Genomic DNA, 17,740 nt, shown 5'->3' on the forward strand with positions numbered 1-17,740 from the left:
TCAAAAGTGCTGGAGTAGAGGGAGGGACATTTATTTGAGCATACTGCAGCCTTTAAACTTGTGTTTGGAGGCTGCAAGAGGAAACAAACACATCTCATTTAGATTAATGAGAGGCTGCACGCGTGGCCACAGAACGTTATGATCACGGCTGTTTGAGGAGTGGTTCTGTGTAGTAGATGAACAATATAATTTCACCAAGGTGGTGCGTTTATTATTGTAGCCATTTAAATTCCCACACATTTCATTTTGTGAAAGCACGGGTGGCAAATGTACCCAGCTGAGGATACATCTCAGAATAGAAGATGAAGGCCTCAAATAGATTTTCCCTGTCTATAAACCTGCAATTGTCAAGTTAAAAGAGGCTCGCGCTGTGTTCTTCTGGTTATTTTGCTTTTCTTCATAATTTCTTGTTTAATGTATTCTCTTGATTATAATGTAAAAAAATCCAGTGGGGCAGTTGTTGTGCATATAGGCTCTCTGTGTACTTTAGACCTCAGTTCACCTGCAGGAGGAGCTGTGGTTTGCTGCAGCCTCTCTGGAGCTGAAGAGAGCGATCCCTCTTTTTCTCCTTCAGTGGCATGAATAGCATCCCCAGTGCTGGAGAGAGAGCATATCAGGAGGCAAACGACGAGGGGAGAGATAGCAGGCGGTGTGACAGATAAGAGTGTGGCAGAACTTGCCTTCCTGACTGCACCGTGGGTCGGGGAAAGAGAGAACAAGTGGACCTGAGTGTCAGCCTGCAGGCTGCACCATAATCACTCACTCACAGTCACAGAAACAGTCATTCCCCAGAGCCCGGCTGCAGCAGAACTTCAGAGAGAGACGACTGACCTCAAAAAGGTACAGTATGGTCATTTCTCCTACAGAGGTTTCCTTAAGTCCAACATGATTAGCAGGTTGCTGCTCATGTTTCCAGGTGGGACAGCAGAAGTTTTGTTGTTGTTGTTGATTCTCAAAAATATTATGTTTTTTTTATTTTTATTTTTTTATTTTTGGAAGAGTTATATGTTCGCCCACCAGAAGAGAGTGTCTTGTGCTTGCAGGGATGATGGGAGAGCTGTCAGTGAAAGATAAGGAGCTGATACGAGGCAGCTGGGAGAGCCTGGGCAAGAACAAAGTTCCTCATGGTGTCATCATGTTCTCAAGGTAACGTTCTGCAAAATCAGCGTCTGAGCAGGTTGCAGCAATTACAGTCAGAGGAGAATAATCTGGTTGTTTTCTGAGGGATTCTTCTGTTGCGGTGATGCAGGTTAATCCTTTAAATGTTCGGTTTCTTAATAGAATATGTAATACAGGTATACAGAAAGAGTGAGAGAAGATTTACCGCTCTCTTTCCCATGCAGACAGGGACCAGAGGCTTGACTTGTTGCTTGGCGACAGACTAATCCACAGTTTAGACAGCTGCAGATAAATCAGACGCTAACAGGGAAAACTGATTTTTTTTTGTTTTTTGTTTTTTTGTCTGCATATATTTCTGAATCAATGCCATGTGGGTGAGTGCACTTATAGAATTGTGTGGTATTTGTCTGTGGCAGATTGTTTGAGCTGGACCCTGCGCTGCTAAACCTTTTCCACTACAGCACAAACTGTGATTCCAAACAAGACTGTCTCTCCAGCCCCGAGTTCCTGGACCATGTCACCAAGGTGAGCCCACTCCCACATAATCCAGACACATTTCAAAGTACAGTTTTAATTGCTGCCTTGCATGCTTCCCCCCCCTTCGCCCCAGGTGATGCTGGTGATTGATGCAGCAGTGAGCCACCTGGATGATCTTCACTCATTGGAGGACTTTCTGCTTAATCTTGGGAGGAAGCATCAGGCAGTGGGAGTCAGCACACAGTCATTTACTGTAAGATTAACACATACATGTGCAAATCAGAAAAAAGCTGTACCCTGCTTCAATAAGATCCATGCATGATTTTGAAAGTGTGGTTTTTTCCACAGAAACTATTTTTGAAGAAAAAAAAATCCAAACTAGCAGTTTTAGATGTCTTGTTTTAAAATACAAGTTATTAATGTGAAATGCAAGCCCAGCTTTCTTTTTTTCCTTTTACATGAGAAGAAATTTAAATTTGGTTTCAGCTCTGACCTACTTCACTTCTCAACTGCCACAAGCAATGCAACATAACGACACATATAGATACAAAGTGGGTTAGTGAGTTTGTTTCCACATCAAATTTACATGTAACAAAAAGTTAACTTTTTTATCCTTGACCTTTTTCAAACTCACAAAATTATTAGTATGTTCATATAATTTGATATCTTGTGCTTCTATTCATTTTACAGTGAAACAAATAAGTGTGACAACACCTTTGACTTTGAAAATTGTGTGCCTAAGAACATGTTAAAAAACAGCTTTTCAATCCTCTCATATTTTTCCAATTATTTTCTTCTTGAAAATTAGACCAAATCAAATTTTGATTTCTTCTCACCCATTGTTTTTGATTTTCTGATACCCCAGCATAGACCCTGTATTTATCTTTTGGCCTGGAAGGGCCGCAGGTAGAGGGATGTCTGGTTTTTCCTCCTTAAGATGTCGGATAAACATTAGTTTGGTTTTACTTATTGGTTTCTGATGAGTACATCAAATTGCCAAATACATGTTTATCTATTTTTTCTTTTTTTTATCGTGCCTTGATATTTCAGGCATACCGCATGGATAAGCTGGTTGCCTACTTGTCCATATGAATACCTAAAATTATAATTGGTGTGGACTAGGATAAGTCTTAATTTTCGATTTCTAAGGTTGCCTAATGTTGCATAATGAGCTCGATGTTAAAAACACTCACTCCTACCATATTTCACAACCCAGTCCAATGTGAAAAATGAACTTCCCTCAACAGTTATAACTTCTTGTCAGCAAGTTTTGTACATCACAGCGAAGAAATGTAGGCCTACTCTTCTTTGCAGAATTAGTCTAATTCAGCCAGACTGGAGGAGTTTTAAAAATGAATATGTCCAATATCTAACCACTGCATTTCAGTTAGATTTAATGCTGCATTTTGACTGTGTCACTTTAAAGCATGTTAATTTAGTTAGTTAGTTAGTTTGTTTGTTTGTTTGTTTGTTTGTTTGTTTTTGGAGCCATTCAGAGGCAGTCTTATGAGTCTGCTTTGGATCTTTGTCCTGATTCTTGACCCTCCTTTGGGTTAAGGTTACAAACTGAGGGTTGGATATTCTCTTTTAGGATTTCCCATTTGAAAGCAGAATGTATGATCCATCAGTTTCATGATGTGATGGGATTTATTTCTGTTTAATCTTGTTGGTTCACAGAATTTTTTATTGATAGGTTTTGTTTTGGTGGGCCAATGTGAGAAGAACCTTTGCATTTTTTGTGCTCAGCAGGGCATGATACTTAAAATGTAGTTTTAAGTATTATGTGACCTCCTGGATGAGTCAATGGTATTCTTTTGGTAGTAATTTTGGTAGGCTGTCCACTCCTGGGAAGATTCACCACTGTTTTCCATTTGTCCATGAAGTTTCTCAGTAGCAGCGTTTCCATTAGAAATATGAACAAAACTTTGTTGATATTCTGCTAATGTTGCAAAAACAATTTTGCAATTGCGGTGTTTCCATTAAATAACCAATGCAGCTAAAATCACACATTAATAATTTTGTTCATTCAATGTTATTAAAAATCGTGCCACGCCATCATCGTCCTCCTACCACTTCCTGTCGTCTCTGTCATCTTTAATGGCACCAGTAACATCTGGTTGTTGATCGCGTGACTCGTGATAAGAAAAAAAAAAAATTTCATTGCAGTTTTGCAAAATACCGCTGAAATCCTAGCACAAAAACTTTCAAGTAACAATGTATTTTTTCGAAATTGGCATGTTGCCATTAAGTTACATTTTTATATATTTACAATTTTAATGTCAAACCAGCTTCTGGTTTGTCTGTCTGCCTTAGAGATGTCTCTGCAACTCTTTCTGAACTGGCTGATATTTAAAAACTGTTACTTTTGATCATAGCAGGATGTGTTGTCTTGTGAGGATTGTCAGCCCACTTCATGTCGTCAGACAGACCCTATTTAAGGGAGTTCATAGTTCTGGAAAGATGGCATTAATCAATCATGGTTGTAGCTGGTAAAAATGAATTTAAGAAAAGATGTGGGTAATTCATTAAGTGACATGGTTTCCCAAGTTGGTATAGTTAATTTTTCCCCTTAATAAACATAATCATCAGCAACAGTGTTTTATATTTGCTAAAAGAGTAACATTTAAGTTATTTCTGCAGGAGGTGGGAGAGTCTCTTCTCTACATGCTGCAGTGCAGTCTTGGCCAGGCGTACACGGCGCCGCTACGCCAAGCCTGGCTCAACATGTACAGCATCGTGGTAGCGGTAATGAGCCGAGGGTGGGCAAAGAACGGCGAGGACAAGGCCGACTGAGGCGCACAGCGGGAGCTGCTGAGCAGTTGCTGTCAAACCATCAACACGGTTGCCATGGAACAAGGTTGTGTAACTGTGCAGCATCGTGTCTTTGGCTGCTGTACATGTGCTCTGTGAGCTGGTTTGTATAACATGGCGAATGTATGGTGTAGTTACACTTTAAAATTAGACCGACCAATTGCAGAGTTTATTTTCTTTGCTGTGGATGTTTAGCTTCCAGTCGACGCTACTGTACAGCTGTGACAGTCAGACGGCGTGGGTCCTTTAAGACTGGACCTGAACGCTGAGAGCATTGAAGATCACTGTAAGTTTCTTTGTATATACTGGCTTTGATATATTTACTAAATAACAGTGACTATAGTGGTCTTTATGTTGTATCCTAAAAGAGTTGCACACTTGTGAAATATATATATAAATGTAAATATATCATTATATCTAGACATTGCACACTATTCAAACTGTGACTGTTACTGTGGCCAGCGAAGGCAGCTCTGTATCCATCTGGAACACAGTGATACTTAAAATGTGATTTTGCAGGAGAAAATCAGAACACTTTAGTCATAACTCTGTGTGTATGTGTGTCTCCTGGATTTTTTTTTTTTTTTTTTATTGCACACGGCCATTTTTGTTATATGATGTTTTATCTGAGTTTATAGCAACTAAAGCGAATCAAGTTTACTAAATGTTTATCAGTGGCTACGGACAAGAACTGTTAACCTTACTCAAAGCTTTCTTCAGTGATCAATGACTGTTAGGGTGTCGGTTCACACCTTACTCAACGTAGTTTTAGATGCTCTCCTCAGATCGAGGTTTTGGGTGTTTCAGTAGGCGTCTGATGACTGTTAAACCCTACATTTTAGACTGTTATGTGACCTCTAGTGTTTCGTAAGAACATGTTGGAGCAATTTCAACATTTCTGTTTCTTTGCTGTTTTTATTAAGTGTAAAGGTATTTATTGCAGTTGCTTTTCTAACTAGTGCTTATGAATTGCAATGTTGTCACACCAAATGAAGAATTATCATATTACTCCGATTTAACTTTTCTCTATGGAAGTGAGACTTAACTAGGCATGGTATGAGATCTTTATACATTTATTAAAGGAGAACAACTCACAAAGATGTGTTACATGATCAAAATGTGACATATTTACATATTATTTGCTGATAAAATAGTCTAACAAACTGATCATTAAAGCTAAGACATTATTTTATTGGTTTTTTGATCTCCATATATAGATTAAAGTAGAAATATAAAGTCAACATCTGCTAAACTCTTAAACACCATTACCTTTATAGGAGTGAGGGGTCATGCTCCTTAGCTCCCAAAATTGGGTTTGGACCGATATGATATTTTCATAGTTTGATAAAGTAATAACAGCACAACTGCACCTTAAAATCCTAAAACTTTAAATAAAATCAGATAGCATGATCTCCTCAAATTTCAGATTTAGATGTAGTTTCTGATTGGAAAAGACAAGAGGCATTTTCAAGAAAAAGATAAGACAAAATAAAACATATATTATTTTAGAAAAAACTGTTTTTATTTACATTTTAATAAAGAAAATAGCTAGGCTAACTCATTGTCTTCAATATTTCTTGAATTTTTAGTTCCTTCACAGATTTTCTAGCCAATACACATTGAGGCTCCATTTAAAAGAAACTTTTTCAAAGTTTAAATCTGCCAGTGGTTTGAATAATGTTGTGTGCTCACTGTTCTTTGTAGAATAAGACATGTATAACCAGCTAATAATATCTGGGTCAGTCATCTGTTTAACACAACTCCTTTAAATAACAGTGTTACAACAATAATGGGTGCCGTCCCTTCAGTTTTCACGACACAACCTAACTTTTTCCCAATCAGACAATTTAGGGTTTTTTGTAAGCCAAGGAAAGAAAGTTGCAGTCACCACATTTCAGCCAACAGTGCAGAACAAGAAGTGAGAGAGGGATAATACCACATCATTCAATACTCAAAGTATTTTAAACCTAAAGAACTGTACAACAGCAAAGTTTAGTGTTCTCAAACTTTGGTACCAGTAACTAGAAAGAGTTGGAAACATTCAAATTAGTCTGTGTCCTGAGCAATAGAAGCCCTCTATCAGCCTGCTGACCAGCAGTGGACAGCAACAGGCTGCGGCATACAGTTCTCCATATAACCAGAAACAACTCTGGTCACTCTAGCACTAATTAAAGAAACAGCATGACGGCATATTTTTAAACTTTAACTTTTTAAAACCTGAGCATACCTTGAAACTGATAACCAGCCCATGTCTAATCCTAACTGATGAGGATTTTCATGTTTATGGTATTATCACAGACCACAGTAATGCAGATAAACTGTCTGCTCTCAGTTATCCAATATGTGTATATCACTTTATTATCAGCTCTAACACTGCATGCATCACCCACAGCTGTTATTTACCGTTACGATAAGAATGGCAAGCATCCTAACAAATGGGCCAAGTATGAAAAATACCACCATTCAACTGTAAATCCAAGCTGCTGACATGTGGTTATTATTGCTTTATATTTATAAAGTTTATTTTTATATAATCTGAATTATTATGGTTTTGAAAGAGCATTATTTTTATTCCCCCAGAATGTTGTGCGCTGCTTATTCTTTTGATATTTTATCTTTCGGTTTGTAGTTAATGATCCCTACACTAATTGGTGGCAAATTTACAACTTTTAATGTGGTTTCTCTAACTCAAAGTAACAAAAACAAAACAAAAATGTGCAATTATTATCGCAAACGGAGGGTTTCCAGTTGAACAGTAAACCATACATAGTCTGTTCACAGCCCACAGTTGTAATGTGTATAAGCTGGCTCTGAAGGTGTTGCATTTATAGTAAGTCTTTTCTTAGTAGGCCGTCTTTTTTTCTTACCTTAAGCATTTTTAGCCAACCTCACAGACATGTTAACTGTTTTATTGAGTTTAGTTATGTGTATATATTGGGCGTGTCTCTGTCTACCTCATCATAATCAGCTGCTATTGAACTGTGATGACTTCACCTAGTTATCTTTTGACCAAAAACACACATTGTTACTATTATCAGAGTTAATAAAGGTACACACTCTTTGTAAAGTACATAGATTCTGTCCTGAACTTTTCAGGAGGACATGTTATATGTGTTTACGTTCAACTAAATAAAGTGATCTGTGGGTATTTCACAGCTTAATGATGTCTTTTCTTTTTGATCTAAACCTGAATCAATCGCACAATGCTTTATTCTCTTCCCACCGACAACCCATCAGAGAGTTACATAAGATCCGAGTGCCAATTAGTTCTTTACCCTTGCTTGCAGAGATTAGAGCGACTTCAGGCATGTCAGCCCACTTATTCATGCAGCTGCACAATGTCACATCGAGAACATTTTCAGAATGTCAGAATATCAGTCTCTCTGTAAGTAAGTCATGCGATAGTACAGCAGAGACGGGACGGCAAGTTATCTTAATACACACGGATCATTTCTGCCGTGCACAGTTTGGTTGGATCTCTGTAAAATTCACATCCATGACTTGGCTGTCTGTTCTGCGGTCGAAGGGGCATTTGACATGGCCTTAATCTGTCTCCCTGCAGTGAACACAGGATCCCTCTGTCTCAATGAGCGTCTTCTCGATGCCAGTTGCCTCAGTTCAAAGCACATAAAAAGAAAAACCTCAAAGGTTGACTTTGTTTTGGGCTTGACACATACTTGATCCTTAGATTTGCTAATTAAGTAAATTACCTCAAACATAAAAAAAACATGAATTATTCACGTCTGACAGATCTTCAGCCTTACCTTGTTGTGTACCAAGGTCTGTCGTCTGGAGAGGAGTCTGAGAAGAGACAACGCAGATTATTTTTAGAAAGTCTGCAACGGGTTTTTAGATTCGAGGGGCATTGAATGTTGTCATGGCAACTGTTCGTGCGATGGTCTTATATGTGTGCTTGTGTGAGGAAGAAAGCAAAGTCATGCTCAGTCAATCACTCAGACTAAATCACACCATGGTGAGGATGGTGGCTTTGCATCCTGCTTTAAGTTGACATGTTTGCTCCGATGCTTTCCAGAACTTTGGTACAGCAACACAAACGTGCCAAGCAGGAGACGCCGTGCATGCCATAGAAAAAGTTAAGGCATGTTCAATAAAAGAGTCTCATGATTCTTCTGTTTACACTAAAAATATTTATCTTCCTTAACAAGTGCAGACTCTGCTGCCCCTTTATACAAATTTGATCAGAGTTCACAGGTCAACTTTGTCTCATTTTAAGATTAGGCATCTTTTAACTATAAATTAGCTGTTTTGTAATTATGATGTAGTTATCTAACGGATTGTCAGGCCTGCAGGAAAAGGGCAGCAAACATCTCTGCAGACCCCACACATCCTGGTCACAAACTGTTTAAACTTTTACTTCTAGCTCGGTGCTGTAGTGCGCCATATGCAAAAACAAGCTGCCACAGTGATGGTTTCTTCCCCCAGATTGTCTCTGATGAACTCAATGAACACCTTACAGGCTTAGTATTCAGCTAAACAAAATAAGCATTTTTGCACATCCACATCGTGCCTATGCAAGAAAATTATGACACATTTATTTGTAATGAAAGGCCTCTCATAGACATGACTTAAATGTTTCTTAGATCTAACTTGACTGTTTTTTTAAATATTCCATTTGATATAGTTATTACATAGCTATTCTATAACTATGACAGGGTAATCTCTTGTAAATGACTTAGTGCATCATTATTATCCTGTAATTGAAAAATGTTTCATAACAATAACCGTGGCCAGTAACTATGACTCAGCTGTTTTGCAGTTTTAACTTAGTCATCTCTTAATTATGACTTAACATTGTTAATATATTATAATTTAATTAGCATCACGTAAAAGACTTGACTAACTGAGTTATCTAAAATATTATAAGATCTGATGTTCTTAAAAAAAACTAAAAACAGAGACTGTTTTCCTCTCTGAGACTGAGCTGTCTCAGAGAGGAACACCATTATGCCTCTGGAGCTCTTTTGTGCATGAGGTCGTAGATATTTTTACAGTAAAGCAATCTTAAACGCACTCCTCCCTGAGGTGTTGTGTGTCTTCTGGTTAAAATGCGGAAACAAACTCATATGGGAGTGACGGTATGCTTGCAGCAGGAGGCAGAGACATTTTCTATTCTGAGCATCTGGGCAGGGGAGAGGCGGGCAGCAGACCATGCTCCCAAAGGAATTCACCTTTCACTGAGTGGTATGCTCTCAGCAGTTGCCACGGGTGACAGGGGAAATGTCAGGGACTTTTCTTTTTCTTCTTTCATAACCTAGTGTAGTGCGAAGGAATGGATATTCCTCCTCAAGCCTCACTTTTTACTGCAGGAAGATTTATCTGTGTCATTTAGGATTCAATAAAGAGAATAAACATTATTAGCAATCCTTTGTGGTGCAGATGCAATCAGCGGCTGTTAGCTTTCCTGTCTAAACTCCGATGTGGCGTCAGGCTCCAGTGACATGGCATGAACAGAGGAATGCCCCAAGGATAGTTTGTATGCAGACACACACCTTGCAGCAAACACAAAGCTAATATGTGCTTACATTTATGCTCAGTCCTTCAGTTATTACCTGCTTCACATGGTGATAACAGTCAAGGCATGTGGTTCTGAAAAAAGTAAAACTTTTGTTACTTTCTGTGGCTTCACTGGCATTTAGATGCATTTTAGATGCTGGTAGAAATTTATCTGTAAAATAAAGATTATTCAAGAAAAATGCTCAGTTGAGAAAATTTGGATGTGGATGATGATGACAGCCAACCAAGAATAATTATTGTTGGCTTAACCACGGTCCACTTCTAAATTTGAAAACCAGAGGGATTCACTAATTGATATTGTCAACCACATATGTTTCATGAATGTTCTGGAAAGTATTAGAAAGTACTTTGTTAAATAAATGTCTCAGCAACTATGCGATGAGTTCCTGGAAGGATTCATGTGTCGCCACATCATACAGAATAATTTTTAACAAGTTCTGGCAAAGAAACCAATAAGACCAAGTACAGTAAGTTACAGTTCCTGATAAGATTTCTTCAATGTTCTGAGAGTGCCTGAAGAGTTCTGCGAAAGCAACCTCTAGTTCCAGGAAAGTACAAGCTGTATTATGTAGCACAATTCCCACCACCAGCACTGAAACCCCCCCCCACCCCCAATAAAGCAACATTTTAAAGAAGGCTTTCTCATTAGCACTACATTAGAACCACAGACTGTTTTTTAAAAACATGTTTCAGAACCAATTAAGACAACCAAATGATTGTAAAATACAATCTGATTATTTAAACCTGTTTCTTGCAGACATGGTCAGGTTTTTCCAGCTCTTCGATGTTAAAGTCTCTGCAGTGAATCGAGATTTTCTCCAAATGTCAGATGAGTCTTTTAAACACTTTTTAAAAGAGTATTGCGCCGCAAAATAACCATTTACCCCATACATTTTTATTTACCACATGGCTGCCTCGCCCTTTACCCACAAACCACACTAAAGGTCAGTAGCAGGAATCCATGGAACCATAACATAAATTAATTGAAGTAAATCATTTTTATGTTAGATACAGCACTATCAAGCCATCAACCTGGCAGAGATCTTTTAATGATTGCTTACACAAATTTTAGATAATTTACTCTTGACATATGTAATGCTAAAACGGAGCAGGATTGTCTGGAAAACTAATAAACCTTTAAGAGTATAGCTCACATAAGCTGGCATTTAAGAATTTAATGAAGCTAGTTAAGCATGAAAATAGTCAGCATAAGAGCTAAGAATATCCTGATTTATATGATTTAGTTTTTGCCGATGGAGAGGAAGTTTAATGATCGGTGAAACTGGCTTTTACATGAAAACCCACAAGACTTTGGAGACAAAAATGTTAAAGATGTGCCTCTTGATGTTTTCTCCAGACAGCTTCAGCTTCATCACTGTCAGCACTGATTCCATAAGTAGCCATAAGTAGACTACTCATAAACTGGAATAGATTTTATTTTATGGTAATAATATGTTATCATTTTACTGTAGTTTTCATCTATAATTGTCTTATGTTGTCATGCAAACTGAGCAGATGGCAAAATGGATTTTGAACTAAATCACTCGGCAACAAGAGTTAAATTGATAAACAATAGTTCTGCCAAATCAATCAAATATGTAGGAAGTTTCCGACGTAATGTAAAAACCAAAAGGTCTAGCAATACATCACTTTACAGTCACATTTTTTGACAAAGTGGGATTTTATGTGATATATCAGCACAAAAATCTAAACAATTTTGACATTTTTCACAAACAAAAAGTAAAATGAAAGTAAAGTAAAACATACAGCAAAGGCTAGAATGGAGTAGTTTACATCCCATGGCAAGACTTGGAAAGTGGATGTCCACAGACGCTTTCCATCCCATCTGACTGGGTTGGTAGAGAAATCCCAAGACTTGCTGCTGCACCAAAAAGTGATTCGACATAATATTAGGCACTGATACAAATGCCTGACAAAGTTTTCAAGTTTTTAACTTGCATAAAGGTTTGAAAACCACAGCTATGCACAACCTTGAGCTGCTCTATCACATGAAGTCTCACTGAAAGATGTTGAATTTTGTGGGTGTAATGTGACAAAACATGAAAAACTTGAGAGTATAAATACTTTGAGGGTACTTCATCTGAAAAAAAGACTTTGGCGTAAGATGTTAGGATCTCTAAGATGAAAATAAACAAGTATGTATCTGGAAAGATAAATAAAATCAAGAAGACACCATGAAAACATTTCAATAAGTGGTCACTTCTTTGATGAAAAAAAAAATGTAGCAGTCTCTTTTAACCAGACCTTGACTGATGTTTATTCTAACTTTCCAAGTGTTTTTAATGAGTTGTTTTTCTTTTTACACTGTTTGAATTAACAAGAGAAAAATGCGAGACAAGGCCATTAAAAAAAAAGAAAAGAAAAGAAAAGGGAAAATTAATTTGGGGATTAAGACTGTGCCATCTATCCCAATCTGCATTTTACTGCAGGAATCTGCAATAAAATGTAGATGTCTGCCAGAAAGCCTGTGCAAATGAAACCATAGAACAACATGGATGGGTTGAAATTTTACTGCTTGTATTTGGAGCACAAAGTAAATTGTACCACTGGAGTACTGAAGAAACAGGTTTACACAAACAAACTGATCTGAGAGCTTCAGATGTGGTGAAATCCATTTCTTCTGACAGAAGAAATGGATTTGCATCTGGCATTTGTAAACACAATTTGTAGGATTGGGTGGAATTCAGACATTTCACATGAATACATTCTCATGGAAATGATTGAGTTTAGCAGTTTTTGCATATATTCATACAACATAAAGCAATTAGGAGCAGAACAGATTGATTTTGTTTTTAAATGTTTCTGTGAAATTCAGCACCATCCACATTTACTGTCGCCTCAGGTTAAAAAGTGGAAAACAACCACAAAGGACATAAAGCATGCAGAAGTATGATCTCAGAAGTTTTAGAAAAAATTTATAATAAATGATGTTTTTGATATTAGTAATATTTCACCATCTGCACTCAAAACTCCACAAATTTATGTTTGTGATGGTAGACAGAATTTTTTTTTTTCCTGGAAGGCTTTGCAAACAAGTTTTGGATGTAATTCTTGGTGTGTATGATGGTAGAATAAATAAAAAATCCTCTGAATAACAAAATGTTTCAGTTTCATTTATTTTGGATGGATTCTTAGGGGAGATAAGTTGGAGTACTACTGATTTTATTTACAAACAAATGAAGGGAAAAAAAAAAACCTTAATGTATATTTTTTTCACCAGAATGAGTGTAGTCAAACTAAAAAAATTTTTTTAAAAGTTTTTCAGCATTTGACTTCAGAAAAAGGCTTTACCTGGAGTGACAATGAATGCAGAAGTTGCTGTACGTTTGCTCATTTTGCCTCCAGGAAGTAGTCTTGTGCAGAACATCGGCTCTTTTGTGGATAAGAGTTGGTCTAGTTTTCTTGATTGTCTGTCATACAAGGCCACATAAAATATAAAACCACCTTTCATTACTCATAATGAATTAAAGCAATGCAAGGGGTAACAAAAACAAGCAAAAATATATAAACAAACATTTATATGTTTGGATTAAGCTCACCCAAATGCAATTTATATTTATCCCTTTAAATGCCAGGTACATTCCTTTAAATTAGAACACTGAAAATTTTAGCTTTTAGTTATTGGTACCAAAAAGTGAAACTCATTCATTCTATACACACAAATTCACATAGGGTGAAAAACAAAAAGATATCAGTGGAAAGTGTTGTGGAAGGATGAACTGTCACAAGAAGAAACCTGGTCAAACACTGATTGAAATCTGCAGCTCATAAAGTTTGTACTTTATGAGTCACTACACAAAGATGTCTTAAATATTACAATTTTATTAATCAAATTAGATGTAAACCCCTTGAAATGTAAAAGTTTTTGTATAATGCATCGATAGACTAGTGTTACTGAAATATTAATAGCACTTTACTGGAGAAGGTGTGCATAAAACTGACTGTCATAAACATGAATGACTCTTCATAAACGTTTATGACTGTTGTCATGAAGTGTCATTTGGTCAATAATGACAGCTTTACATTAAAAGCTGTCATTGTAAATGTTTAGATTTTTATGTAAACATTTACAAAGAGTCATTTTTGTTCATGACAGGTGCTATGTCATGTTTATGACTGTCTGATGTCAGTTTTATGGTAAACTAAGTTTTACCAAATAATTTTTTTCATGATATTCAAATTTATTAGGAGGTCACAATTTGATCCCCAAACTCTAAGTGAGAACGTGGAAGCATAAAAAAAACTACTAGAGTAGGTACACAGTTTAAGCAGAAGAAGTATTTTTTTTAATTAAGAAGGGAAAGCCAGGTACCCACCACCTTTCAGGATAAAGCTTTTACATGAACAGCACCAAAAATACAGTAGCAAAAATAGCAACCTCATGTTGAGATAAATTACAATAAGCCTTAGGCTGTTTCTGCCTCTATGGTGAGACTGTACATATACTACAGTCCATCTGAGAGCGCCACTCTGCCTCCGTCTGTCTGCGCTCTCACGGCAGATGGCTTCACAACTCGCTGCCCTCACCCTCAGCCTCGCAGAGGAAGCACATATCACCCATGGCCGGACAGCTCTGTCAGTCTGCCGGGGCAAGCCTGCTCACACCACCCACTGCGGTGGGAACTTTCAACTCCACTCGTGTTCCAGTTGCACAGCATGGAGCGTGTCTGTCTGATATCATCTCCAAGCCTGCTTCTTTCAACCTTCTTAACTTGCAAAGGAAACCGTAGAAGACGGAATCAGGTTTTTTATTTATTTATTTTTTAAGTTATTTGTACATTAGCTTGATCTTAACATGTGTACAAAGCAGGTTCGGACAAAGTTTTGGCTAGCTGCTTTCTTTTTGAATGCTCCGTTTTAAATAGTTCTGCTTTAGTTTTAGATTCTTCATGCCCTCACATAATATCTATCTCATCTCAGTGTCTGACGCGGTTAAATTAGAGTCCGAGGTCAGTGGTGAAGATGCAGCGTTGAGTAATCTGCGCTCCACCACCACAGGACACATGGGAATTAGTTTAAGTGGGAGCTGCAGTCACTGGTAGCCTGTGGGGCTCTCCATGAGCGGGCTGGAGCAGTAGAGCTCTGCAGGGTCTCTGAGCTCAGTCTCATGACTTTGGGTGTGTTCCTCTTCGGCCTCTGCTCCCGCCACCGGTGCGTGACCTGAACTCTGGGAGCTGGCCATGGCGCCGTAGCCGTGGTGAGCCGGAGAAGGCATCGGAGTAAAAGCCAGCTCCGACTCCAGCAACACGGATGCAACAAACAGCTGAGGGAGAAAAAAAGATTATGAATATGTGCACAAATTGGTGATTCAAAAGTTTTCACAACCTGATCTTAGCCTTCATTTCATTTGCAGTGCATCTACGTTTTCAGCACACAAAATTAACACATGGCTAAAGTTGAAAATGTCTCATATAATCCATTTTGCAAAGCGGAATGGCAGATGTAGTTGTAGTAAAAGGTGGTTCTATAAATTTTAAGCACCAAGGGTCAAATATACACACTTAGACTTTCAGCTGTTAAAAAAAAAGTTTAAACTTTCCAACTGTGCCATATTAGTGCCACTAGTGCCATAAAACACACTGATGTTTGTTGTAGTAAATTGTGAAAACGTTTATGGACCATGACTAATTTTTGCAGGGTGTTGACATCTAATGTCTAACATCTGTTCTTGTAATAATTATTTTAAAACATCACATGTCATGTAACATTAAAAACAAATGAAGTGCTCTACACTGGAGGTGGTGGTTGACGTCACTGTGCTCCGGTCTGCATCAGGGAACGTCTCTGCAGCTGGCTGATCAGACATCTGAAAAAAAAAAAATAAATAAAAAAATAAATAAATAAATAAAGGGCTCAAAAATACTTCTTACGCTGAAGTTCAAAGCTGTCACTAAATCAAGGCAGACCTGGTAGCTTGTTGACTTGTCTGGAGTTTTCCGAAGCCATATACGGAAAAGACAGCAGGCAATACAGCAGATGAGGGAAGCTAATGTGAACAAGGTGATGGGATGTATTGGACCTGTGAAAGTCCAGAACAAAAACAGGAATTACTTCAATGTACCTTAACAATTATTTGACAGAGAAGGTTAAACGTAAAAAAGAAAGCACCTAATCTGAGGACGGAGAAGAAGAGCAGCCAGAACATGCCGAGGATTGGAGCCACGATGACCTGGCTGGTCGCCGCTCTGTGGATCTTCTGGTTGAGCTTAGTGGGAACGTAAGCGTAGTAGATGTTGTATCGATCGACCATGTGCTTCAAAATCACGTAGAGCAGACCTAGAGGGACAAGTGAAGTGGAATTACACCAGGTTATCTTGTTTTGCAAAAAATCAAAGTGGATGTCGTCCTTCCGTCTTGTTGAAAAAGGAGAATTACGAATCGAACAGCTAGCTAAAATTGGACAAGATTCACATTAATTTATATGATCAAGTTTTGACAAAGTAAAAAAAAAAAAAAAAAAAAAAAAGGCCTGCATGAAGAAAGAAACATGCACATTGAACTTGAATGTTGCTTACATAAGGACGTAAATTAGTTTGAACAGTTTGTTACAATATACGCTCAACATCCCAACAAAATACAGTAAAATCAGTACATTTTTAGATGGGAAAAAAAAACAACAATAAGGGCTATAAATACTTCAACAAAGTACTATACACTGCCACTTAAAATGTTCCTGTGAAGAAAACTCGTTCAGTTAGTTTGGGAACCTTTCCAATTCTAGATTTTTCCACATTTTTGTGTTAAATGGCTCATCAAACAGTTGAATTTTCCAGATGAGCTTAGAAAGACATCTAGAAAGCCAAGACCAGCGCAAAAGGTAGCCAAAAATGTCTGGTTCCTGGAAAACCAATATTTCTACACAACTGCTCGGTCTGTGCATTTAACAGTTTTTTGTAAAACGGCATGTATAGCTTCTAAAAAAGCAAAGTTTAGTCTAAAAAAGTAGCTGGATCGGACAGCAGAAGTAAATAGAGGCTTGGTGAGTTCTGGGCTGACACAGGAGTGTAGTGGGCGTGTGGCTTGCAGCTCACTGTGTCTGGGTGTCTGGGACTACAGCAGCATATTCACACAGTGTGTGTTAGGGGAGGCCTGCATATACTCACTGACTAAGAGGGAGGCTGGAGGAACTGAAACTGCTGAGAAAAGAGGGTTAGATGATGATACAAGAGGGTAATTGCATGTCACTCACCAAAGGGCGTAATGATGGGACATGTGATGCTGTAGGTCATGCTGACAGCAAAGATACACATGGTCCAGGCATACTCCAGGCCAAACTGGAACTCGTACGCTTGACTCTGCAGATATAAAAAAGTTGAATTCAGTAGGTTTTATTTGATATCTTTACAATTAAACGTTCACACTAAAACTTAAAGGAATACTTCTGCTAACCCTCTTCAGGTGTATCCGCTCGGCCTGGGATTTGGCAAAGCAGAGGCGCAGTGCGTACACCGTCAGCGCCGGGATTCGAAGCAACTCCATCGACGTTCCAATAAGACTCGATGTGATGACGTAATTTACAAAGAATGCACCGTTGTCAGGAAGAAACACACACCTATTAAACAAAAAAAGATAAATGCTGTTTTAAGACAAAGCCTTACATCACACTGGTTTTTATGTGATAAACCAACAAGGGAGTGTGTAATAATAAAATAGGTAGGAGTCTAAATATTTCCAGGGTCTCTGCACCTTCTAGTATGCCGTCAGCCTTAACCATACAACCAGAACTGCACTGGGATGATTCAGATAAAAGCATATTCATGTTTTAAAATGGTCAAGT

At 37.9% G+C, this 17,740-nt stretch overlaps 2 protein-coding genes across 5 annotated transcripts in view; one reads left to right on the forward strand and one right to left on the reverse strand.

Moving 5' to 3' along the window:
• The first annotated feature begins 277 nt into the window (after nucleotides 1–277).
• Nucleotides 278–8,134, forward strand: ngb (neuroglobin). Its single transcript, XM_007549331.2, has 5 exons — nucleotides 278–840; nucleotides 1,044–1,146; nucleotides 1,536–1,644; nucleotides 1,730–1,849; nucleotides 4,237–8,134. The coding sequence occupies exons 2-5, from the start codon at nucleotides 1,046–1,048 to the stop codon at nucleotides 4,387–4,389; spliced, it is 483 nt and encodes a 160-aa protein (XP_007549393.1). The 5' UTR covers nucleotides 278–840; nucleotides 1,044–1,045; the 3' UTR covers nucleotides 4,390–8,134.
• Nucleotides 8,135–13,220: 5,086 nt separating this feature from the next.
• tmem63c (transmembrane protein 63C) overlaps nucleotides 13,221–17,740 on the reverse strand; it is a 34,753-nt gene continuing 30,233 nt past the window's right edge. For all 4 annotated transcript variants that reach the window (XM_007549332.2, XM_007549333.2, XM_016670115.1 and 1 more), the window contains exons 18-23: nucleotides 17,353–17,515; nucleotides 17,153–17,258; nucleotides 16,072–16,239; nucleotides 15,870–15,982; nucleotides 15,695–15,769; nucleotides 13,221–15,226 (exon numbers count right to left, since the gene is read on the reverse strand). In XM_007549332.2, coding sequence (XP_007549394.1) covers nucleotides 14,996–15,226; nucleotides 15,695–15,769; nucleotides 15,870–15,982; nucleotides 16,072–16,239; nucleotides 17,153–17,258; nucleotides 17,353–17,515 — 856 coding nt within the window. In that variant the 3' untranslated portion in view covers nucleotides 13,221–14,995. The remainder of the gene's footprint in view (nucleotides 15,227–15,694; nucleotides 15,770–15,869; nucleotides 15,983–16,071; nucleotides 16,240–17,152; nucleotides 17,259–17,352; nucleotides 17,516–17,740) is intronic.

This window comes from Poecilia formosa, unplaced genomic scaffold (genome assembly GCF_000485575.1).
Source record: "Poecilia formosa unplaced genomic scaffold, Poecilia_formosa-5.1.2 Scaffold30, whole genome shotgun sequence".
In the NCBI taxonomy this organism is placed as follows: domain Eukaryota; kingdom Metazoa; phylum Chordata; class Actinopteri; order Cyprinodontiformes; family Poeciliidae; genus Poecilia; species Poecilia formosa.

What these genes read in the sequence shown, in the direction of transcription:
- ngb (XM_007549331.2), top strand. Translation starts at nt 1,046, where the DNA reads ATGATGGGAGAGCTGTCAGTGAAAGATAAGGAGCTGATACGAGGCAGC. An exon ending in GGTGTCATCATGTTCTCAAG is followed by an intron (nt 1,147 to 1,535) that starts GTAACGTTCTGC and finishes TGTCTGTGGCAG; the next exon opens with ATTGTTTGAGCTGGACCCTG. An exon ending in TCCTGGACCATGTCACCAAG is followed by an intron (nt 1,645 to 1,729) that starts GTGAGCCCACTC and finishes CCTTCGCCCCAG; the next exon opens with GTGATGCTGGTGATTGATGC.